Below are 26,509 nucleotides of genomic sequence, written 5' to 3' on the forward strand. Positions count from 1 at the left end.
CCTGTATGGTCCTTTAGGAAGCATTTTAACCCTTCTATCTACAAAGATTGTTAGCATCTCAGAGCCTAGGGCAAAGTGCCAAAATCAGGGCAGAGTTCAAAATGCAGTGAATAGACAAACTTGTCTTTTCCGTGTAATATTTTTTAGAGAATTAAAAGTATCATCAAAAATATATAGGAAAAATGGAATAATTTTCAATCTTAAAATTAAACAATAACTCATAAAAATCTGTATTTATATCCCCCTCTCATAAGAAAATGGTGTAAAGGGACAGTGATATATAGAATATCTTATATGCGAACTTGCAGCAATGGCAATTTAGCATTTACCTGATGCCAGTTGATAGCTATTTTCATGCAGAGAATATTATATTTTATTAGCTTACAGAGTCAATATATTTATTTTAAAAACTACAGTCTGCTTTACACTTAAGAGTCTGCTTACTGATTGAGCACCAGGTCTCTAATTCACAGGTGCCACTCCCTCCCGGCCCTGAAGTTTGTATTTTACTGAGACAGCATAAATAAGTAACAAAATTTGATAACCTGTTAAATTGTATAAGATCTATGAAGAAAGGAAATATAAAGAATAAGAGCTCATTTCGTATGTCTGAAACACAGAGAACAGACCAACGTAGTTGGTGCCTGGTGAAAAGGGATGGTGTTGTAAGAGGCAGGATTATAGAAGTATGCATAAAGCCAACAGACTAGCAGCTGAGAGCCAGTTCCGACCTGGACTATTCTGAAGATGCTCAGTCTGAACGCTGGGGTGTAAGCATCCCTGGGCAAGCCAGGGTCAAAGCAGGTAGAGTTGCAAGTTGGCCAATGTAATAAAATAAATAGAACAATGGGTCCCACACCATGATTCCTTCACCGCTGAGAAATGTATGGATTCCAGAGATAAATTTAAGTGGACAAGTTTTACTAATAGACTTAATGTTAGATGAGGGAAGTGAACAGAAATTTAAGAATAATTCTGTAATTTATAACTGTTAATGGAAACTCTGGCTGAAGTTAAAGGAAGAAAAGGAAAAGATATGCAAAAGTGAAATCCATAGTGTACTTAGTACACATAACAGATGGGCAAGGGGACAGCAGAGGCTCTGGAGCGGGTAGAGGGTCCTCAGCTGAATCCTCTTCCTCTCACTGTCAAAGAGTGGAAGAATTCATGCTTCTGATGATTGATAGGTCATAGGTATTGATCCTGCATTGCCATCTACTTGGTTTAAGAAAATTAAGTAGTCCTAGCATTACCAAGTGGCACTGTTAACTTCTAGGGTTAATGGATACTTTTCAGTTCTAAAGAATTGTCTGTCCTTTGAGAAGGAAAAGGAAATAAAGTATTTGACACTATTTTCCTAGTTTCAATTCAGGTAACACCTACAAAACTTCTTGTCAGAGAAATTATATATAATTACAACTTGAGACTCTGAATACCCATAAGAAAATAGTGGAGTTTTTTGTAAATTGATGTAATAGAACTAAGTGAAATAGAACAAATTTGCCCCTAGTTATGATTTCAGCTCCCACTGAGTAACTGCATGATCCCGGAGATATTATTTAACATTCCCAGCTCCTTTCTGTTCTTTTCAGTTGTTTCATCGTTTCTTTGTAAGGTTGTTCCTAATATAATGCAGACTTCTATATTTGAGTAGAATACAAAGTATATTGTATAACATCTGACCAGTAGGGCTTGTGAGATAAATAAAAAATTAGTTTTTCTTTTTTGTGTGAACTAACTATAGTCAGACTGATTTGGAATTTCCAATTCTTTTGTCTCAATCTCTGAAAGAGTGGTACTTTGGGAATATACATGCTCAGCTACATATTAGCTTTCGTGTTTAAATGTACCATGTGAGCTATTAAAACTTTAAAGACAATAATTCTTATGAAATTTTGAACACTTTCCTTTAGTAAATTTATAAGCTCTGAAGGGCTAGCTTAGCATCAGCCTTTCTGAAAGTGGAGAATCTGAGTTATGAGTTGCTGAAGCTCACCCAAGGTGGCCGTCTTTGACGTACAGTGTGTTCACAGTGGATTGCTATTTGTCACACCTTAAATGATTCTGAATATTCATCATGATCCTTATAAACATAACTATTCATGAGTAAGGACCAGGAACACAGAATTAAAGAAAGGAAGCTCTAGAACCTTTATTGGCATGCCTCTTCCCCAAGGAAAAATATACTTGAACTGTTTAAAGATTTTGTTATTTTACCCTTGCTAACTGTTTCACAGTATTGCACAGTATTCCTATACAATTCAAGATCTGTTCCTCCTGGATAACAGACATGGCTGTTAAAAGAAACTTTTGATTTTCTAACTCAGAAAAGCAAGTTGCACTGGTGGTTGGGAGGTCAGAAGGGAAAGTATTTTTAGGCAAATGAAGACTCTCAGTGTGCCTCAAATCATCCCATCTTGACAGCTCCCTCTCCTGATTCTGTGTACCGCCAGTTTATTTTCTCCCATGACAGGAGCTCTTGGCACCAGTTGTGCAAATCTGCTTAGAATGATGTATGCTATTTGCTCACTTCTCCTTTGCTTCTTAAAATTTCCTGCCTGGCTATGCCTTCCCACATCTAAGATAAAATTATTTCCTTTTCTCTCTTAAATGTTGCTGGAAACCCGTCTGCAGAACAGTGTCAGGAAGCCATATACCATGCATTAGTATCTCAAGTGTCAGTCAGGACAGAATGGTCATCGTTTCCAAGACATAAACTAGATATATTCCAGACCGTGGTTTATGCTATCTGAGCAGTTACATCTAAAGCCCTACACGCCAGTGGGGTATGGACACTAAAACGAAAAGCACTGTGGCTCCACGAGCCAGAAAACTTTCTAGCATGGCATAGTGAGACAGGCACTAGAATTGCAGTCAAGGGAAATTAAATTCGAATCCTATCTTCCCATTCAGCAACTGTATGACTTTTGTTAAAGTGCTGAATGTCTCCGAGCTCCAGTTTTCCTAATTTACTAAGTGGGTTCTTGCTAACTATCAGTACTGTTAGGTTAAAGAAAAACAAGAAACATGGAGTATGAAAAAAATGGTATAGAAATACAATTATTCAGTTTACAAATATCTGAAGATGTATTGAGTGCCAACTCTGCTATATTCCATTAATTGCATTGATAAGAACTAGTAGCTGAGCTTGTAGGCACAGAGCAGGCAAAAACAAGGGTTCCAATGTATGAGGAGAGATATATGCGAGACAGTTTCATGGTTTTTCATGTTATACACAGGCATAAGATTGAAAACTTGAAGATAGCACTTCTTTGGAAAGAAGTAAAGTGTGACCTGCAATATTTAATCTGAGCCTTGAGGAATAAAAACAAAACTAAAGACACCAGAAGAGAACTTCATAAACAAATGAATGCGTATTGCACAAAACAGGTCATTTCCAAACCTTTATTATTTAGCTTCAGCTACACCAACATGGCATGATGCCTTAAAATATGAGAGTGATGGCTTCTCCGAGTGCTAATTGGTGTGATTTATACTTCAAAGACTTTCATCCTAGTAGATAAACAGGAAGATGATCAGATTAATTCAAATTGTCATGTAAATGTATGAAATGTCTAGCAAATCATCCTAAAACTATTATAATTGTGAAAATTTGTAGAAAATAAAATATTTTTATTTTTTGATAAGATGTGATTTGCTGAGAGCTACTGCATAGTCAAAACTGATGACAAGAACCCTTACAGATTAGATAATTTAACTTTACAAGGAGATTATGAAGGACATGTTTAGGTCCTCTAGAAGAGAGTCTACGTGGCTTGCATGGTTAGCACAACTTAAGGCCCTCCATTTCCTTATGTAGTTCATTTGTTTGGTTGTTTTGGACTCAACTTGAAGGGATAAGAGCTGTCATCTTCACTGTCCCCAAAGCTCAGGCTCAAGGTTCCATAAGTCCATCCCTGCGAGTTATTAATTTTAATCTTCCCATAATAGGTAGGAATTTTAGAAACTCAGATTTTCTGTCTGGTTGCAGATCTCTGAAACTCACATTTGTGTAATCAAGAGTTGCTTAATAGAGTCCCATTTTTAGGATTTTTTTTTGTTCTTCTTTTTTTGCTTGTTTCTTTCTGTGTGTGTGTGTGCGCGTGTGTGCGCGCAAGTGTGTGCATGTTGGTGAGCACACATGTGTGCTGTGTATTATATATGTCTGTGAGAATGGACACACACATGTCACAATAAGAGTGTGAAGATTGGCCGACAAGTTTTGGAATTAGTTCTCTCCTTCCATCGTGGATTCTGGGAATGACACTCAAGGCGATCAGACTCACAAGCCAAGCGCTTTTGTTTGCCAAACCACCTCACGAGCCCTACTTTTATGCTCTTTTTTTTTTCTCATTAAGTGTCTTCAGGCATACTTAATATACTACACTCTTGTTTATAACTTCTAAATACTAAACTTAAATACATGTATTGAATCAAATAGAACACAATTTCTTCTTCTCTGCTGCTGCATCCCCATGTGAATTGTATTCCCTATCTTTTTAAAATTAGATCTTCTTAACCTTCCATTGGGAGCAATAGTTGAACAATATCTATGACTGCCTCATGGTGAGTTTTTCTCCCTATTCGTCGCATTGTTTGGTCTCAAACAAGGAACTCTTGATGTCTTGTTCCCATCTTGCTCTTTCATATAGGCAGAGTCAATCCATTTCCTTATTATGGTTTTATCTCTTTTCTACCTAACATATTTACCAATTACTATTTTTTGAGTTCTTTGATCTGCTAAGATAAGATTCTGGAGAGAGGGGAAACTGTGGTCTGGATGTATTAAATAAGAGAAGAATCTATTTTCAATAAAAATAAAAAAATAATTTCTAATATAAAAAGATTCATTATTCTTCAGTACATTTTTAATCTCCGTTCTTTGAAAATCAGTGGTAGTTCTCTGAATCCATGTCTTATTTCCAGTCTTTTACAGTCAGTCTCTATTTGAGCAAATTAGATCCAGCTCCGGGATAATGAAGGCCAGGAAGCTTGCGGTTAGGCAATAACTACGGCAGCCTTGCAGATGGGGTTGATATTCTCCAGAGTGCACCTGCTTTGTTTCTTTCCAACTTGTTTTTAATCTGTGTGCTGCAACTTCTCTGAGTTTCAAGTAACATAAAACCTAACTGTAGAAGACTTTAACAAGAGAGTACTTTGCACATGGACATTTCGTGTGAACAGATTTTTTTTTTCAAGGGCATTTATAAACAAAATCTGTGGCCAGATAATTCCTTATGCAAACTAAAAACTTGCTGTTACTTTTTTAGTAAGTTTCTTAGGCTGGAAAAATGATAGGGTAAAATGATTAAGAAATACTGAGAGCAGGACTGAAAAAAATCATTTCCCCTAGGAATGAACCCCCTAATTAACTATTCAATACCAAGAGATTAGCCCTGATATCATATACATACAAGTAACACTAAACAGACTGAGAAGGTTGCATTTAAAGGTTTATGGGTGTATGTGTGTGTCTTTGTGTGTGTACTTTGTGTGACAATAAGTATTATTATGAAACAGTCTCTTTTGGGCACAAGAGGATATGGGGACGGGGTCTGTGAAACAGTCCTGCGCTTTCTCTCCAGAGTTCCATGCATTTATGCTAGATTACCCCCAGCTAGGCTCCCAAGCTCCCTTAACAGAAACTCCAGGGATGGAGACCTGGCAGCAGTTGAGCCTGCTCTTTCTTCTTATTTGCTAATAACAATGTTTAGAGGGTCTAAAACATCATCAAGAATGGTCTGGATAATTTTTCTATATGCTTTCAACTTTAATTTTCACGAGCTTTTGAGGTACTATTTCCATCATTTGGTTTTTTAATGGAATAAAAAATATTCAGTAACAGTGAATCTGTGATTGTGAGACAAAGGAAAGAGGATTTCTTCTTCTTCTTCTTCTTCTTCTTCTTCTTCTTCTTCTTCTTCTTCTTCTTCTTCTTCTTCTTCTTCTTCTTCTTCTTCTTCTTCTTCTTCTTTTTTCATCTTGACTGCTAACTTCTATAACAGACATAAAATGCTGGAAACCTTGCTCCAGATGGGTTTGATGACCTGGGAGGGATGTGTGAAGTCGACACCAAGAAAAGGCTGTGACCGCCTGTTATTCAAACAAGTGGCCACGGATAGCCTGGGCTGTCTTTATTCATATAATTTCAGTGGTTTGCATGACCAGTTTTACAATCAGTTTTTATTTCCCAAGTTTTTAAAAATGGTTACAATAATGGTCATTTTGTTCCTTGCTTCTTCTCCCTTCCATTTCCCAATGTTCCCACCAGTAGCCATTACCTTTTTGATTTGTCTCTCTACTGTCTTACAAGCTACAAAGGAACTTTTCTAACTAGGGACACCTACAGGTAGAACAAAGTGTCCAGTTGGCAGCATATGTGATTACAGCATCATGCAGGATGAGAAACAGTTTTGCTTCTTGTAGTTAATATTTATAACTGATAGGGTCTGGGTTCTCATGGTCAGCTCACCTGCTAAAGTTGGATCAATCCATTCAACATTTTATACTACTCTATCTCCTCTGGGCATATACTGGGTTTTTCCATTTATCCTATAGGTAACTTGAAAACTTACTCTTAATAGTTGGCACTGTTTCTCTCTTGTCTTTATGTCTATCTCTCTTAACTTCTTAGGGTACTGGTACAGCTATTAGAAATGAGGGAAGTGTGGGTTTCTATGATTCTACTTCATTCCCTGTTTCTAGAGTGTTTCCATTGACTCCTGATATTATTTATTTAATAACATCTCTTTAAAACTCTTACGGTTAAAATCACCCTTTCCAGAATAGTCACACAAATATGTAATATTAAATTTTATAACCTGTTGTACTTGTTCAGGCCAGCAATATGGCTAGCATGGTGAAGGCAAGGATAGCACGTAGCATACATGCTCCAACAGTCATGCCCAGAATTATGCAGTGAATTGCCCACAGGTCTTTGCCAAGTGGGTCAGGGACTCCAGGGTCCTGCTGCAAGGAGAGCCATTTGTGCTATTCTCAGGCCCTGTTCCCTAAAGAAGTCACATGGCTTTTGCCAATAGAAGTATTGCATGATGTTCTCATTATGTATTAGACACTTAAATAAACTTTTAAATATAAAATCTATGTGCTCTATAATTAAAGACTCTGTGTTTATAGATTATATGATATGTATATTATGTAATGTACATATTTTCCATTGTTCATATTAACATGGTATTAATATATAGTTGCTATTTTTCTTATATTGACTGTTGCAACTTATTAGCAATTCACAAGAAGGATTATCTTTCTCATCTCAAAATTAAAATCATTATAATGCTGGTACTTATTGGTCAAAAGCTTAAATTTCTTCATATCATATCATTCTTCATTATTTTGGTGTTTTCCTAATTGATATCTTTTCATGAAATATAATATGTGACTTAAAAATTAATGCATTTTAAATAGATGAAAGCTATTCTAAGATTTTAAGCATAAAACAGCTCACTTGGGTCTGTCAGTGGGAAGAAACAGTTGCACCAGTGTAAACAAATTATTCACAGAGCATAGTTGCTGCAGGATATTGAAGTAATTGGGGTTAACAATTTTTTTCACAGCCTATTTTTAATATAAAGCACACAAGGGGTTATAAATTCATTATTGAAAGTGGGCAGATGTTGGCTGAGCACAAAACTTATGCTCATTTTACTATGTAAGAGTGGCATTTGAATTGACAGATTTTGACAGCATTTCCTCCTCTAAATTGTAAAAGTAATTATCTAGAAATATACAACCTAGAAGTTTTTAAAAAACTCACTTAAAGTTAGAATCTAGCATATAATTTCTGGTCTAAAATATACAAATTTTTCTACTGAACAAGCAAATCAAGTGATGTGCTTCCAATGGCCTTTTCTGTCCAACAGCAGTAGGCTAGAGCTTTTTGTACATTCAAGTACATTGTGTCATGCAGATACAATGCATGTACTATGCACAAAGATATTAAAGACATGCTTTGTGATATGAGTTTGACTTTTTATATAACAAGATTAGAAGGTATAATTACAAGTTTTTGAGTCCTATAAGTGATAACAATATTCAGAAAAGGATTATCGAAAACAGCTGAGTTTGACGCCTGTACATTCATGAAAGAAGATTATAATTGATTATGAGGAACGTGTGTGACTCAAATAACTGGGATAAGTTATTCACAGTGGTCAATGGCTTGAAGGCAGAGTTATCTTAGGCCTTCTTTAAAAATATTTATTATTTTATTTTTAATTGAAAATAGACTTATTTCTCATACAATACATCCTAACCACAGTTTCCCATCTTCCACTCCTCCCAGCTTTCTGACTTACCTCTCCCCCAAGATCTTTGTTAAGGAGCAGCCCTCCAAGAAACAACAGCCCACCAGGACAAATAAGATATGCTAAGAGAAGGCAGAAGCCCTTATATCAAAACTGGACTTTTAAACTTCTTCTACTTGTGTGATGACAAGTCTTGATAGTCAACTTGACATACTCGAGAAGAGGAACCCTCAAATCTCAGTTAAGACTTTCCTCCATCAGACTGGCCTGTAGGCACCTCTACCTGGCAGGCATTTTTCTTGATTGCAAACTGAAGCAGGAAGGCATAGCCTCCTATGGGCAGGGCCATTCTTGGGCAGGTGCTCCTTGGTGGCCTAAGAAAGGTAGCAGAGAATAATATTTTCTTCAATGGAGTCTCATTTGGTCTATTAATTACACTACAGGTTCAACTGCATGCCCAGGAGTAGTTGGCCAGCACAAAATGAACTGAAGAGTATTTTTGTAGACATTTTGTCCTATTTTGCTTTATTTAGGCATGTTTTGTCTTATTGATTTTTTGCTTCTATATTGTGGTTTCTATTTTGGTTATTTTCTGTTTTTGGTGTTTCTTGTTTTTTTTTTTTTTTTTTTTTTATGTTGTTTGTTTTGTGGAAAGAAAGAAGGGTCTTGGAAATAAGTGGATGGGGACGATCTGGGAGGAGTTCCGGGAAGGAAAAATCAAGTTTACAATTAGGAAGCCAAACAAAACCAAGCAAACTGACAGCAGAGCAAGCCATGGGGCAAACCTGTTAGTAGCATTCCTCCTTTGTCTCTCCTTGAGTTCCGGCCTTGAGGTTCCTGTTTGAGCTCCTGCCTGCCTTCCCTTCTTGGTGGACTGTAACTTGTAATCCAAATAAGCTCCCCTTCCCCAAGTTGTTTTTGGTCATGGAGATTTTTACAATATCAGAAACAAGCCTAGTACAACTTATAACCCCTTTTACCTGAGAAAGCTTTGCAAAACCTTGAGTATGAAACTATATAAAATATTCAAATAAAAATACTGACAATAAATCAGAAGGAAGTTTTTCTCCAGTAGTTTAATATATATATTGAATACTAACAAATGGATGTGTTTATTTATTTTACATGAAGAATTAAATATTGAATGATCATTTGATACTGTAGGATATAGAACATCTTAGGTATTTTTAAGAGCTGATTAACATTTTGACTTTATAACTCAATGCTGAGAATGTCACTTCACATTGTACAAGATGGCAGAACTAAATGTTAGTAATTGGGTCCTAATCTGAAGCCAAAATTTATTTTACTAATTTTATGAAACTCAAAAGTCAACAATTCAAATAGACCTATACCCCTAGTGGATGCATAGCCAGAACTGGCCATCTCCTGTGATTAGACAAGACTTCCAGTAGATGAACTGGGACACCAACACGGCCACACAACCTTTGATCTACAGTCTGTCCTTTCTATGGGATGGGCAGGGGTAAGGGTGGCATAGAGATTGTGAAAGTGGCCGACCAATGGCTGGTCCAGTCTCCAGACCCATGCCACGACAGTGAACCCACACCTGTCACTGCCTGGGGTGTCAGGACACAGAGACTGGAGGGTCCAGAGACCTAGGACAGAACCAAACATGATTAGAGAAAAAAATGTCAGCGTAATGATGCCTAATGATAACCTACTATACTCATAGATTGGTGAATACCCTAATTGTCATCAGAGAGGCTTCTTCCGTGAACTGATGAAAACAGATGCAGAGACCCACAGCTAAACATTAGGCTGAGCTTGGGGAATTCCCCTAAAGAGAGGGAGGAAGGATTGTAGGCGGTGGAGAGGTCAAAGACATCACAAGAAAGCCCACAGTAACAACTAACCTGGCTCATAGAAACTCACGGAGTCTGAATCAAAACTAGGGAGCCTGCATGGGACTGACCTAGGCACTCTGCCTGTGAAGGTTCTTTAGCTTGGTCTTGTGGGACTCTTACCAGTGGGAGCAGGGTCTGTCCCTTACATGTTGGCTGGCTTTGGGGAACCTATTCTTCATACTAGGTTGCCTTAATATATGGGAAGGTGCTTAGTCCTACTGCAGCTTGATGTGCCGTGCCTTGTTGACACCCATAGGAGGTCTGCCCCTTTCTGAACAGAAACAGAAAGAATGAATGGGGGTGAGGCAGAGGGGAGGTGGGGAGAGGGATTGGAAGGAGAGGAGGGAGCAGAAACTTTGGTCAGGATGTAAAATAAATTTAATTAAAAGTAAGTCAGCAATTCAAGCAGCAACCTCTAAAATAAAAATCGGTAGTAGTAAAATCCAAAGCTATATTAATTAACTCGATGGTGAAGAACAATGGTAGGAAAATATTTAAAAAGTAGTGGCCGTTATGATTCTATAAAAGAGAGCAGTTTGTATACCCAGCAGAAAAACTGCCATTCTTGACACAAACATCCAAATCTGAGCTGAGGTGTCTCAAGTAGTGTTTGCTAATGTGTGCTGTGAAGCTTCCATATTCCTCATAAGTACACGTGGTACACATTCAGAACCAAGCCTTCAGTGAAGTCACAGTGAAACATGGCAGGTGCTGCCAGAAACACCTCAGAACCAGCAAGCTTTATAGTCTGAATTAATTACTGGCTATTCTGTAAGCAGCACCCATGGGTTCAGAAATGAATTTATCTGAGTAGGTTGTGCTTTAATTAATGATAAAATGATGCCACCACTGCTTTTCTGGATTTGGACTTTATTGCTTGCAGAGTAAAATGACTACATCCCATAATCACTGCATTTCTGATTAGCTGGAGGAAGTTCCAGCGGGAGGATATACTATTTATGTCCAGAGTAAAGTCTAGAGCCAGTGGTAACAATGGAGTCTTGGGAACTGACCCCATTAGAGTGTACTTACTTAGCATTAATTGGGGATAGAAGTAGGCATGTAGCATGGTATCAGATTATATTCGGCCTTAAACACAGGCGGATGAGAAGAGATTGATGTGAAAGCAAATGGATAACCACTGGCACTTTGAAGCCAGAGTCACTTCATAATAATGCGGTAGTTAAAGAAGATTAATCACACACACAAATAGAGTGTGGATTGATTGGAAGAGGGGGACCTTGAGAGTGCAGTGGCTGCCCCTCATTACCAGGCATAGCTGAAGTGGTGTGAAACATGTCCCACACTTGACAATGGTCAGGAAACATGTAGATTGTTGCTGGCTGTGCTTCTGGTCTCATGGAAGACATTTCCTTGATCTAAGCATGGGTTTCCTCATTTGTATGCAGGAGTGTTGGCTTCTTAATTCAACTTTGAAGTTTTAGGATTATTTGGAGACAAATGATTATTAATGTGACAAAACAACACTTTTTTTTCCTGTGGAAGAACTACATATTTTTACAAATGAGCTTTCAAAAATGTAAATGACTGTATAATTGGAAATTTTGTTTGTGTAAGCTCATGCTATTTTATTCTCTCTATTTGTGGTATGATATAGTCTAAATCAATTAGCAACCTAGCTTTGTCTGTGGCTTTCCCACTTTGCGTCATTTTCACTGAATCGTGCTCTCAATATCACACCGAGTAACGGGAATGTGGTGGGATCCACTGGTGGGAAAAGAGTCATGCTGGTTTCTTCTAAGCTAGACTCTAATGAGAAGGAAAACAGTTACTGATTGACCCAGTAGAGACAGGCAACTGACTGCTATTCTATATGACTTTCATTGGGTTTGTATCACTCAATGGCGGTATGAACCTCTACATCTTTGGTAGTAAGTACAAGTCAGAGAGAAGAAAACCACTCAGAATTCTAGGTCAAAGAAAACTTGATTCACTCATAGGTAGAACAATGTCTGTATTCTTTTATTTTTGAGTAAGACAAATAACATCAGCTACATAATGAAGTGTCTTTATGTCTCAGTAAGACCACCATTGCTTCTTCTCTGGGAGACGAGGCAGGCATGGTCTCCGAAGGTCTCATAAGAGTGCCCAGCTGTTACTCTATGCCTGACTCACCACAATGTGATTGGTGTCGTGGGCATGTGACTTGTGCTGTTACCTGGGTCCTACTGCTTAGAAGAATCCCATGTTTTACTTTTTGTTCTGACTTTTGCTATCCTAATTTCTTTAAAAAATTGATTAATCATTTATAAATGTTGAACAAAAATCTCACATTTTCTTTTTTCACCCAGAGCCATAACTTATAAAGTGGATCCTGCATCGCAGCCTTGGTTTATGTCAAATGGTATTTGAGACAGACAATTTTCTGCACCTATCTTCATGATAGGCCAGTTCTAGGGCCCTTAGATTCCCCAGTGTTCAATGTCAACGTTATGATCAGCAGTCTTCCAGGTATTTCAAGCCCAGAATTCAAGAAGATTTCACTCTCCTGTCCCCATCTTTACTCTTTGCTTCATTTCCTCCCTGTGCTTCTTTTATCTTAGACAAACTGTCCTCAGTGTCTCGAGGTTCAGAGAAATTGCTTGGCATGAAGAGGATTGGAAACAGACCATGTCTTTGGAAATCTGCTACTGAGGATCCTGATTTGTTGGCATTGAGAGAACTGCTCCTTTTTTCAACTCTAGGAGAGAAAATTGCCTCCTCTCTAAGACTTAAGGATCTGCGGTTGACCATTTTAGACTATAGCTTTGACTTTCTGGAAATTCAAAATGTCAGTCTAACTTAGTTTTCTCACTACTTCCTGGTTTTAATGTCTAATTTCTATACATTATTTTCTGTATTAAGCAATGAATATTTTCCTTTCATTATATGTATTATTTTAAGCCATATTAAATCTTAGATGCCTGACATGGATAAGTGCTCAGTAAACATTGGATGGCTGAGCTAAGCAGAGTGTGCGAGCATCTGACACATTGTATTTCTAAAAATACAGACAGAGAGCAACTCCTTAATGATGGACACAGTGCTGCTTTCTGGGGAAAAAAGATAGCATTTCTAATTGCAATTTTCATTTTAGGTACAATTTTATTTCATGCTACCAACATTTATAAAACCTTTTCTTCATTTCCATCTTTATTGACATACTTGACTTGTTTAAGGGATCAGATTGAGACTAAAAAGTCACTTTCCATTGTTTTCAGTTCTGACATAAGTTACAGTAACTTTATGATGGCAAAAATTTACATATATATGTGTGTGTGTGTGTAGTGGGTCCTGCACTGCAACCTTGGTTTATTTCAAATTGTATTTGGGACAGACAATTTTCAGCACCTATCTTCATGATAGTCTAGTTCTTGAGCCCTTACATTCCCAGTGTTCATTGTCAACATTATGATCAGCAGTCTTTCCAGTATTTCAAGAACAAAATTCAAGATTTCAACCACCTGTTGCAATTATATATGTATATTCTTTTGAAGAGATGAAAGCAAAAGCAGCAGTCTCCTGGGTGTGGTGATGCACTCCTGCGAGCTCAGCTCTTGAAAGGCACAGTCACACAGAACTCTGTAAGTTCAAAGCCATCCTGGTCTAGTCTACATAGTAAGTCTTTGACCAGCCAGGGATACATAATGAATCTTTGTCCCCCCAAAACAACAATAAAAATAAACATCTCTCCCCACATCCATGCAAAGCAGCAACCACATAAATCCTTTGGTGTCCTTGAGAAAATATCTAGCTCCTTGATTAGTAGGCTCTGGAGGTTTGGCCACTGTGCATTGATAAGTTAGAACATGGAAGGCTATTTAGGATGGTGATATATTACTTGTAAAAGTGATGTTGCTTGAGAGTTAAGCATCATTAAACAAATAATAAATCTCAGGAAAAATATCACATCTCATTTTTTCTTTTAACTAAGATCTCTCTTTCACTCACTGGCATCCTGTTCTTGCCCTTATTTAAATCTCCGTGATTCACTGGGCTTTTAATTCTTTTCATTCATACCCTTCAAACATGGACAAGGTAGGGTTCTTGCTCTTGTCATTTTTTCTTTTGTTTTCATGTCTCATATATTCAATCACTGGGCATAGTGTCAGATATGTGACTTTTGATTTGCTTTTTTGTATTGAGTGAATGTGGCATGTACATGTGGAATGTGTGTGTGCTTATCCTGAGACTGGCAGTATCTTTCTGATGAGAATAAACAATAGTTTGTGCCTGTTACACTATAGAACATCTAAACTGTTAGTCTGGTAGCATGAGTATTTGTTTGCTTTTTAAACAGGAGAAGAAGATATTTCATACTTCTACCAGGTAAACACAGAAAGGAGATGGCCCAAGTCCTTTCCCTAACACTCCTCAAAATCTTTACTCTGCCCATCAAAAACCTGGATTGTGACTGAATTAGTTACTTTTCTGTTGCTGGGTTAAAACACCATGTCCGAAGCAACTAGTAGGAAGAGTTTATTTGGGGCTTATGGTTCCAGAAGGATAGGAGTCCATCATCATGAATGTAGGGTGCATTGCAGCAGATAGGCAGGAATGGTACTAAAAGTCACTGAGAGCCTACATCTTAATCCACTAACAGGAAACAGAGAGTGTTAGCTCAAAACTGAGCAAATCTTCTGAAACCTTAAAGTTGGCCTCAGTGACATAATTGTGTAGCAAGGTCACACCTCCTAATCTTCTTCAAATAACTACCAATTGGGCACCAGCTATTCAAATACTTGTGATTAATGGGAACCTTTTTATTAAAACCACCACAGTGATATTTATCAGAAATTATTTGTTTTCAGAATTCATAGAATTCCCACATGACTTCAGTTCAAGAGGAGATGTCAAAGAAATGGATCAAACTGTAATATTTACTCAGAATAGCACTGAAGATTCCTGAAATGTTTATGCAGACAGCATTTCCTGGAGTCTGTTTTCATAGGTACTTTGATGCTTATGGATAGCAAATGAAATCTAGTAACATTCTTCAATAATTAACTATCAAGTTTCATTTACAGCAGGAAGCTATTGATATTAACGGATGAAATGTAGACAACAAAATGTTTCAGAACCTTTAATGCATGGGATAATGAGAACGGAAGCAACATGCTAAGCAAAGCTTTTTACCTGTTGAAGAGATTCCTATACCATGTCACTAAGATGATACATAGCTAGAGAGCTTATGTTCAATATTCTTGGCTCCAACAACCTCCCGAGTATGTTTAAGAAAATGACGTGCACAGATTCTGTGTGAGTGACAAAGAGAAAGCCAGTTATTTGGAGTCACCCCATCACTGTGTGTGTTTCATTGTATCTGTTTCATTGGTGAAAGGTCTCTGACTCGAATCTTGTGAATTTTCTGATGACTGTTTGAAAACCTCCCAGGTTCACACTTAATGCCTCTCACAGGTGTCTCATGCCTCCTCTCCCAGGGAGGATTTCTGATGTGTCAAGTCTATAATGAAGGTAACACTAGGTTTGAACCGTATTGCATTAAAAAAAATCATCAAAGCATTTTCATGTTTGTTCTCTAATTTGATTCTTCTTCGTCTATATAGGGCAGGCTAAGAACATTCTAATGCCTCTTTCCTGCATGAGGAAATCAGGGTGCTGAGATATTATGTGTGGAATGATAACAATCTCAGTGGGTTGTTAGCCTGAAACACATGCCATTGGAACCCCCTTATCATGCCTTCAGGTTGCAAAGACAAAGATTGAACATGAACATAATTAGGTACAAGAACTGCTATACTTTTGCTGTTGTTTTCATTTTTGATAGAGTCCCACTGTGTAGTTCAGGCTGGCTTGAGATTGCAACTGCTTTGACTCAGTGTTTGAGTACTGGAATTATAGGTGTGCTCCACTTTATCTTTCTATCTATTTTAATGTAACATATATGCCCTTTAATCTCATTACTAATCTCTGCTGGCTTTCATTCAACCTCTAAATATTGTTCCCTGTGAATTTTTCTTTTATATACTATGCGTATCTTTCTTTGTCAGATTTACTAGATTTTTATGCTATATTTATTGCTGATACAATCAAATGTATTGTTTTATACTAAATATACAAAATATCATGGAAAGGCATGTGTCTAGTACAAGTTAGAGTCATCCTCAATCGGGAAAACAACAAACATCAAAACACCACAAACTCCTTCATTCAATTAATTGGATTTATAAATAGAGCAAATACATGAATGAATAGTCAGCATAGGAGATCACCAACATGACTCAAAGATAATGAGCAGATCAAAGAAAGATGGTTCTTTTCATCCCAGAGTAAACAAATTAGTTTAAAGTAGCATTGGAGGGGATGAAAAGCAACAGCCACCTTTGTATATAATAGCATTATTATCTTTGGCAGTGAAATCATCACAGTTTCTCAAAAGCAGAGGAATGTTTTCCTTGAACAAGTTTACTTCTCAGACATAACTGAATCTTAGTGAGAGTGATTTTATGAATATGCAATATAGCATTGTTTGTAAAGCAGAAAAACTATGATGCATGGAGCTAGAGAGATGGCCCGACAGTTAGAAGCAATTATTGACCTTGCAGGGGACTGGACTTAGATCCCCAGCTACGACACTGATGGCTTTGCAGTCGTCAGCAATAACTCCAGCTCCAGAGAAAGCTGGTGCCTTTTGGACACCTGAACTCACGTCCCATTTATAGACATCCGTATAAATAAATAAAAATATCTTTAAAAATGACTATGATGCATGAAGAGAAGGAACTGCAACACTGCATGGGAAAGAGTACACAGTGTATTTGATTCTCAATATGGAGTGACTTGCATGGCATATCAGGACCATTAAGTTTTGTTTAACTGCTATAATGAATCTATGTTTATTTTCCTAAGGACCTACTATGTTTCTTTGATAACTTTGTCATTTCTATTTGAAAAGACTGATTGTGTGTTTAGGAAATGTGAGTTAGTATTGTGGTCCATAGTTTTCTGCTTTATTATTAGCAAGTGTGTATTTCTGGTTGAAGCACAGACCTTCAAATTCATAAAAGTCTGATTGTGTCTCTTGAGCTTTCCTTTGGCTCTTTTTTTTAAAAACCATGTTTGAATGTTTTATCCTATTTTAATTTTGTTTTTGTTTTGTTGTATCTTATTTTATTTTATTATTTTTTTAGATGACTTTTTCAAACAAGAAGAAATAAGGGTGTGGATTTGGATGGGAAGGGAGATGAGAAGGAACAGGGGAAGAGAAAACCATATTCAAAATATATTGTCTGAAAAAAATCTATTTTCAATAAAAGAAAGAATAAAATAGAGAAACAAGGGGCCACAGACATTTTATGGCACATTCATTTCTGTTGTAGAGGTGAAGACTCTAAGTGAAGTAGAAACTATGTTGTATCATATGAGTGCATTTTACTTACTGTGTGAAATTTAGGGTTGAAGTAAGAATATTTAATGTTAAGTAATATTAAGCATAGTGCTAATGTATGTATATGTTATATATTAAGTTTATAAAAGTTGATGTCAGTGGGTGAAAATTTTAATTGCTTCTGTAGCAGTAAGCTGTCTGTTTCTAGACACATCTTCTGTCTTCTTTATGCTCTGATTCTTAAAGCCTTGAAGCTGTTGGTTTAGCCTGATACTGTTGGCAATTACTCCATATTTATTGAAAATGTCTTAGAGAAATCACTAACTCAAAATCATTATAGTTCTTTCATTGTGTCCACACTTATAAGTAAATTCTCAGATTTTCTAATTTTTTTTCAGTGTAATGAAATATTTCCCTTTTAAAAGTTATATAAATTAAATGAACATCTGTTAGGGAAGTATTCTGAGCATACATTTTAATTGTTCTTTCATTGTGTTAGGTTAAGTTTCCTTTTTCCTAGTTCTGAAGTTTGTAAGCAGAGTTTGTAGTTTGTTCTCAGCTTCCTAGACTTGAAATAATCACACAGAAACTATATTAATTACAACACTGCTTGGCCTATTAGCTCAGGCTTCTTATCAACTAACTCTTACATCTTGAATTAACCCATTTCTATCATTCTGTGTATTTACCATGAGGCTCATGGTTTACCTGTAAGGTTCCCTGGGCATCTGTCTCCTTCAGAGGCTGACTAGATGGTGTCTCTCTGACTCTGCCTTCTTTTCTCCTCTATCTCTGCTTGGAATTCCTGCCTTACTGTATTCTGCCCTGCTGTAGGCCAAAGTAGCTTCATTTACTAACCAATAAAAGCAGCACATATACAGAAGGACTTCTAACACCAGAAGTCTAATTTTGTTCCCGTTCTTTGGTTACTAATAGCACAAATTGACCAAATCACAATAAACTCTCGTATGTTCCTACTGACTAGTGTGGCTTGTTTCTTAGACAAAGCCAAGTTGTGAGTTGCCCATTGCATCTCCCTAATCTCTCCTTGTGGTTTTAGCAGTAGATTCAGACCAAGAATAAAGAAGTAAATAGCATATTTTTTGACTTAAAGAAACTCTGTGGATTACAGTTTAATGTTAGGATTTTCAGATGTTGAGAAATTGTAATAAAGCTGGGAAGCAGCATTAAAGGGCCAGTCAGATGACACACAAGGCCAATCTGGAATGTAGCTTGCCTTCTTCTGCAGAAAGTGAAGATGAAGGGGTTAGCAGAGTATAGAAATTAATCTATCTTCAAGCAGCCAGTTCCTTCTATTTCTCAGCTTTTCTGAGCCAAACCTAAGAACACCAGAATATATGAATGCACTTGTATTATCCACACTTTGCCTTCTCAGAAAGGCAAAGGTAATCAAAATTCTAACTTTAGTCTGTCTTCTCCACGCCTGTCTCTCTCTCTCCTTCCTTTCCTTCTCTGTTGGGATTAAATCCAGGGACTTTTGCATGCCAGGCAGACTCTCCATCTCAGCCATAACTCTAGTCTCTGCGTTCATATTTTTTTTTGTATAGAAAAGTAGTTCATTTTGCCAAATCCTCCAGAGGAGTTGCTCCAGATTTTCAGTACAAATGGGCTCTCATTTGAGAAGTGGAGCCAGATTCCTTTGATCATATGTTTTCAATGGTTTCTAGAAAAAAAATGTTTCAAAAGACAGGCTGTAAGAAAATGTTTAAATATTAAACTAGGACATATCTAACATAACCTCAAAGACATAATGTTTACAATACACAAATTGATTCATTTATGAAGTGAAGGCATTAAAATATAAAAACAAAATCTCATTTTTATGACTTGTTATTTGCCAGGTCTGTCCAGGAGCTCTTAAATCTAACCTACGGTGAAAATCTACCACTCTCAATAGTTTAAAATATTCACATTTCATAAGAATACATTATATTTCCTATTAAGTCCCTCCAACTAAAACCTTCCCCTTTGCTCTTCTCTCCTTCAGGCAGAGTTCACAGCCATGCGGGAGCAATACATGCGTGGGGGTGAGGGCTTCATCATCTGCTACTCTGTCACTGACCGCCAGTCATTCCAGGAGGCTGCCAAGTTCAAGGAGCTTATTTTCCAGGTCCGTCACACCTATGAAATTCCCCTTGTCTTAGTGGGTAACAAAATTGACCTGGAACAATTCCGCCAGGTGAGTGCAAAACTTATATTAGCTTGTCTTTGCCTCCATTGATATCTGGTATCGAGTATGACTGAATTCTAAGTTTCAGTTCATGAACTACCTGCTTTTCCCACCTAAGAAACCCATGTATTTTCCTCTATGGTGTGATTCCCACCTCTATAATCGTCTGTCTCATATGCTGTTTCATGGTATCTTTACCATTCTCTGTGTTCTTGAATCTGGCAGGTGTTAGATTTGCTTTGAGCAGTAGTGTATGAAGGAAATGACTCCTAGGAACTTTTGAGTTTGAGATTTAAAAATTCTGCAGCCTCCGTGCTTGCCTCTTGAAATGTTCACATTTGAGTTCCAGACCTCACGTGAGATGTACCATGTGCATGGGAGTCAGAGCTGTACTAACCAAGGTACCATGCATGTGGGCAAAGTTATCTTGTGAGTTTCGTTAGCAGTCACCGTCTTCCTGACATTACATAAGACATCCCAGCTAATCCTCCTGGAATAACAAATGTCTTAGTTTCTGACTTGTAGAGTCCATACAAATATAAAGATTTAAGCCACTATGTCTTTGGGTCATTTTTCATACAGTGATAGATACGAGTCCTTCCTTTTTGTACTGAATGAGAAATTGCTCTCAAAGACAGTCGGTAATTTCTAAACTATATCTGCTCTATCATCATATTCATATAATTTCATTATTCTTCAAGCACACTTCAGAAGAGAGAAACTGTATCTATCTTGAGTGACAAGTTTTCAAGATTTTCCAATAGTTTGTTACAGTGTATTCTCACCAAACCAGACCCACTTCCTAGGCATCACCTGATGGCGAAGCTGTAATGCTGGCCTCTCTGAGATGGTTACTTGGAAACTGTAACCCTACTGTCTGTTCAGGGACCAGGAAAACCACCACAGAATTCCATTGCTGTGACTTAGTTTGTAGAAAGGAACTTTGAATGCAAATCAAATTTTTGTAAATCTAATTCTCTAAATTGAGTTTCTTAGTTATAATTTGGGATGCTTCATCTTTATTTATACTGACTTTAAATTTGAACTGGCTTTTAATAATTGTTGTTATTCCATTTAGTGATTAATTTTTAAACCAACTACTACTGTAACTTACTAATAAGACCTTTTGCTAAGGTAGGGATAATGACTAAAGAAAACAGAGTTTTCACCCCTAATTTGTGTATCTTATGAATTTGAATTTTCATGTTTAATGCATATAATGTTTTCTTAAAATGGAAAGAGTTATATAGAGCCAGTGTTTAAGATGCTTTATGAAAATGCAGTTATTTAGCGCAATGCTTTTTTTGTGGTGACTATATTTTTCTGTTTTATATTGTGCTTCAGAGTCTAAGCTGTTTAAGGTGCTAGCTATTTTAGAAGCTGTCTTAGTTACTGTTCTATTGTGAGGAGATGCCATGACCAAGGAATCTTTTAAAAGAAAACATTTAACTAGGGTCTTGTTTACAGTTTCAGAGTGTTCATGAACCTCATGGCGGGGAGCATGGTGGAAGGCAGGCATGAAACTGGAGCATTAACTGAGAGCTCACATGATCTGCAAGGTGCAGTAGCAGCAACATCAACAGCAGCAGCAGAGAGGGAGGGAGGGAGGGAGAGAAAGAGACTGGGACTGGGTGTGGCATGGGCTTTTGAAATCTGAAAGCCAGTGGCACAGCTCCTCCAACAAGAGCACACCTACTCCTTTCCAAACAGCCCCACTAATTGAGAACCAAAGATTCTACTGTATGAGTCTAGGGGGAACCATTTTTATTCAAACCAAAAGCAGAAGCTATGCTTGTTTGTTTCCTGTGTAACTAATCTGTTGCTGTTTTTCTACCTCATTTTGCTCTTGCAAGTGTTTATTATGATAGGATTACATCTCTCTAAGAGGAAGTGTTCATCTGAACAGCTTAATATGATACGATCCTCACCTACTTTGCAAAAGAAAGAACAAAGGCATAGTGTCTGAACCTCCTGGACACACCCCTCTGAAGAGTGAGGATGATTAATCTCTGCTTTGGTTAGTTTTTGTCTTCTTGACACAATCAAGCAGGGTTGTTAGGGAAGAGGGAACCTCAGTTAAGAAAATGCATCTGTTAGATTAGCCTCTAGGCAAGTCCCTGAGAGCATTTTTTTGATAAATGATTGATGTGGGAGGATTCAACCCACTGTGGGTAACGTCACCCCTCGGTTGGTGACTCTGAATTGTATAAGAAAGAAATCTGAGCAAGCCATGGGGAGCAAGTCAGTAAGAAGACTCCCTCCATGATCTTTGCATCAGCTTCTGCCTTGCATCCAAACTCCTGCCTTGAGTTCACTCCCTTACTCCCCTTGATGGTGTACTGCAACCTGTAAGCCAAGTAGGCCTTTCCTTCTCCAAGTTTCTTTTGGCATTTGTCACAGCAACAGAAACCTAACTAATACACGTGCCTTAGGGCTTCTAGGAAGAAGCATGAGGGCACAGTAACACACCTGCATAATTAGTGATTACTGTGCCTCCTTAATTGTACACGGAGAGTTCCTGGAGAACAAACAACATTGACTGGGCTACTCAGGGGAGCTACACCTTGTAGAGTGATTTTATGATCCCAGATACAGGTGACATTGACTTTCTCATGCTTTCTAGGCACGGATTTTTAAGGTTCAAAGAAGACTCTTAGCTCAAAGACTCAAAACTATTCCTGAGGCAGATTCAGGAGGATCATCACACCCTAGAAACTGCTCTTTCTCAGTTAGCACTAAAGTGAATTGCAGCAACACAAACCACAAAGGTCACTGAAGCCAACACTATGAATAAACAAAGGAAACAATCACATTTTGACTTTACAGACTTCCTTTTAGATAAAAACAAATAAATGTGATAGTCACAGAGAGGGCAAACCCCATGAAAAAACAATTACCACCTTCTTAAAGATGCTCCTGCATCAAGACTCCAGTAATGAAATCTCCGATAATGAAGTGCTGATGTGGAAATCAGGCTGCTGGCTATGGTGTTTGTAAAAAGAACCATTCCTGAAATTTCAGAATGGGTTTTTTCTTTACAATGTGATTTCAATTTACACTTTATTTTCAACTTTCAGCTCTCTATTGTTAAAAAAACAAGCATTTGAAGAATGAGAATATTAAAGAGATAAATCTATGGACAGAAATTGCCGTTATAAAATTATTATAGCTAGCAAGAAAACTAAGACTAAAAGAGACTATGTATTCTTTAAAGACTATGTATGCTTTAAAAGAAACATGTATGCTTGAAAAATTGTTTCTGTATTTTGCATCTGAAACACACAGATAACTATCTATCTATCTATCTATCTATCTATCTATCTATCTATCTATCTATCTAAAAGCAAAGATCTAGTTAGCACCAAGACTGCTTATAATTTAAATAAGTTCCATGAGTAACAAAGATAAGCCGTTAAGGTCCCCAACAAAATAGAGGCCAAATGTGCTATGTAGTAAGGAGAGACCAAGGATGAGTTTCTTACTAGGTGTCTCTTCTTTCTCAGTCGTTGTTGAAACAGGTTGAAAACAGAGGAGTTCTTCTATTTACTTATATCGCTAAGGTATTTTGGTGAGCCTTATGACTTTTCAACTAAAAAAAATAGATTAAATAAGCAATGATGATTGAAGAATCAATTTTTTTAGCCTGCTTGAGTTAAAATGAAAGGATTTTCAGTAAGAGCTAACATTTTATCCAGGGATATTTCTGATGTTAATGATGCCATTAATGAATTAGACAAACATTGGAGTTCATTAATTATATTTATGCCTTTCCACAATCATGAAGCTGGCTCCTAAGAAGTGTGATGTCTGTGTAGGGACATAGCCCCACCCATTGGGGGCGTGTTCGCCTCGGGCTAATGTTTACGGATAAATCTGCCGGGCGTGAGCCCAGCAGGCCCTTTTCTTTTGCTCCACTTTTCCGGTACACCGCGGGAACCTTTGGTCCTATAAGTTTATTTCCTTATTAAAGCTGTATATATCTATATAATCTGTCTACATTCATTTGCGCCACCACATGTCTGCTTATCTAGGAGCCAACTCAATCTTCTAAACATTTAGGAATTTTCAGAATTTCATGCAGTCAATTAAAGATAAGGGATAAAACTTAGCATTTTCTGAGTTAACAATTCACTGCTCTACTGTGGGCCTGTCAAACACTAAACACTAGTTCATCATGAATGCGTGCTTTGTTTTGGTTTTTGTTTTTCCTAGATTAAGGATCGCAGAACGCCTCTAAGATAATAAAACACAAACAAACAAATAAATCCCCTCCCCCCAGCTTTTTTTCTGCAAGTAGTCACAAGGAGGATCAGAAAAATAATTCTTTAAGTGTGAATGGATATTTTCAGCCATGGACAAGACAGTTAGTCAGAGCAGGGAGAAAAAGAGGGAGGGGAAATAAGAAAAAGACAAGAGTCACAAGTTATGAAAGATTGTTTCATACAGCTGAACAATCTTATACAAAGTTCCATGAGATTGCTTTTCTGTGTGTGATGTTAGGTTTGACCCCACTACCTGGCACAGGACATGAGGCAACGCTAAGTTCTGTTCAACTCTGCATCCAGACTGTTCGGTGTCATCCGATTCTAAGATAGCAGTACTAGGTCCCTAAGCATCTGTGACCTTTTGTCCCTCCTGATTATATCTCTGGCATCACACTGTGGAGAGAAAGAGGATGATTTCTGTTTGTGAGAAACCCCAACCAACTCCTTAAAAAAAGGTTTATAAATTGGAATGAGTTTCAGAGATTTGGGGGATAAAGTTTTGTATCAGGCAAAGGCTACAAGCTGTCTTATCCTGAAGACAAACATGGTAAACCTTTCGGTTATAATAAATAAACTTGAAACTAGGAGATACTACTTCCAATAGCTGGGCAGCTCACAGGCATTTTGGGATCATCAAAGTATTTATTTTCTGTGAGATACTAGTACTAGAAGTATTGTTCTTAATTTAGAGTGGGTAATTATATCTCTGGGCATTGAGGATGACTGTGTTGAGAAAATGCTATTTATGTAGAGTTACAGCAAATACCTGCTTATTGCAGCAGCATGTCAATAGCATTGGAATATTGTAAAACTATAAGAAACCCAGTCCTTCTCAAAATCCTTCCCCCAGGAGCTGTGCACAGTAAGTAGGCAGAACACCACATTATCTCACCACCAATGTGTTCAATAGTTGTTGACAAAGATGAGACCCATATTGGCAGCATATGTGGGGAAAACACCCCAAAAGATGAATACCCTGATCAGGGAGAAATGATCTGATGCAGGCACAGAGAGAGAGAGAGAGAGAGAGAGAGAGAGAGAGAGAGAGAGAGAGAGAGAGAGAGAGAGAGAAAGAAAGCAAATGTTAGGAATAAAGAAATGAATCTTGGTTTTTTGAGCTGTACATAGCAGTACTGCAGGTGATTTGTGGGGAGCTGGGAGATTAGCATATCTCATAAACATGTGTCAAGAATGTTCTAAATAATTTCACAGATAATTCCTGCCTTGGAAACACATTCCATCAAAGATAAAACAAGCATACAGATACCCACAAGAGTGTATGATACGAGAATCAGATTTTCAACTAATGGCCATTTATTTTCTTGCAAATGAAAGGCTTAGCAATTCATTTCAATTGCCATGACAAACACTTAAATTTAACTAATAGTTTTATTTATCTCTAGTTATACATTTTATTTTACTTTCATTTTCTTTTTTTAGTTGAATTTATTGATATGGAAGTGAAACAAAGCACAGAGTTTTACATAATTTGTCCAAACTAGTAGAGTTCAGGACTGGAATTTGAATCTAACCAGTTTTTTGGTTTTCTCTCTTATTATAAAATTAATAAATGTATGTATGCATACATTTTATGTGTCATATGTATCACATTATATTCATCTTATTTTATTAAACTAATTATTTTTTGAGATGGGGTCTATCTACATAGTCCTGGCTGTCCTGGAAGTCACTATGTAGACCAGGCTCACTTCAGACTCTGGAGATCTTCTTGCCTCTGCCATTGCATTTCCTAGAGCTCCTTTTTTCCTCAAATTGCTCATTTGTGTATTTTCTTGCTCTGCTTGCTAATTTTCTTTACAGATCTGCATAAGAGTGATCATTAAAACCACAGAATACAGTTAATACTAGACTGTCTTGAAATCTTCTGCTAAGTACCCCAAACTCTTCAATTTAGGTTTAGGCAGATTTCTTTGGACAAGGGCAGAAAGCGGTCACTTGTTTTTTTACTTTTGGACAAAAATTCTAGGCTACTTACTAATATTTTGCTCTAAAATTTCTTGAACTGGGACCCCACAGTTAAATTGCCTTAGGCACTGTCTTTCTTGTCCCTACTAATATGGTTCACCTAAAGCTTTTAACTGCTTCTCTAATCCAAAGTCCACTTGTATCAACAAGCAACAACATCAGTCCTATAACAGCAGCACCCCACTTCTGGTACAGACTTCTGTTACAGTCAGTGTTCTATTATTGTGAAGAGACACTATGACCGTAGGAACTTCTATAAAGGAAAGCATTTAATTGGAACTGGCTTACGGTTTCAAAGGTTTAGTTCATATGCCAACATGGTAGGGAACATGGAAGAATGAAGGCAGACATGGTACTGGAGAAATTGCTGAGAGTTGTACATCTGGATCTGCAGGCAGCAGGATATAGAGACTCTGAACTTGACCTGAGCTTTTGAAACCCCCAAATCCACCCCCACACTTCCTCCAAGAATGCCATACCTACTGCAACAAGGCCACTCTTCCTAATCCATTTCAAGTAGTGCCACTTCCTAATGGCCTAAGCTTTTCAATATATGAACCTATGGGCCATTCTTATTCAAACTG

The 26,509-nt window shown here is 37.4% G+C and overlaps 1 protein-coding gene across 5 annotated transcripts in view; it reads left to right on the forward strand.

The window, feature by feature from the left end:
- The window catches only part of Rit2 (Ras like without CAAX 2), a 298,991-nt gene that overhangs the window by 122,881 nt on the left and 149,601 nt on the right, over nucleotides 1–26,509 (forward strand). For 4 of the 5 annotated variants that reach the window (XM_057788884.1, XM_057788881.1, XM_057788882.1 and 1 more), the window contains exon 4: nucleotides 19,492–19,683. In XM_057788884.1, the coding sequence (XP_057644867.1) occupies nucleotides 19,492–19,683 (192 nt within the window). The remainder of the gene's footprint in view (nucleotides 1–19,491; nucleotides 19,684–26,509) is intronic. The other variant, XM_057788883.1, reaches the window with a different exon arrangement.

Source organism: Chionomys nivalis, chromosome 14, assembly GCF_950005125.1.
Source record: "Chionomys nivalis chromosome 14, mChiNiv1.1, whole genome shotgun sequence".
NCBI classification, from domain to species: Eukaryota; Metazoa; Chordata; class Mammalia; order Rodentia; family Cricetidae; genus Chionomys; species Chionomys nivalis.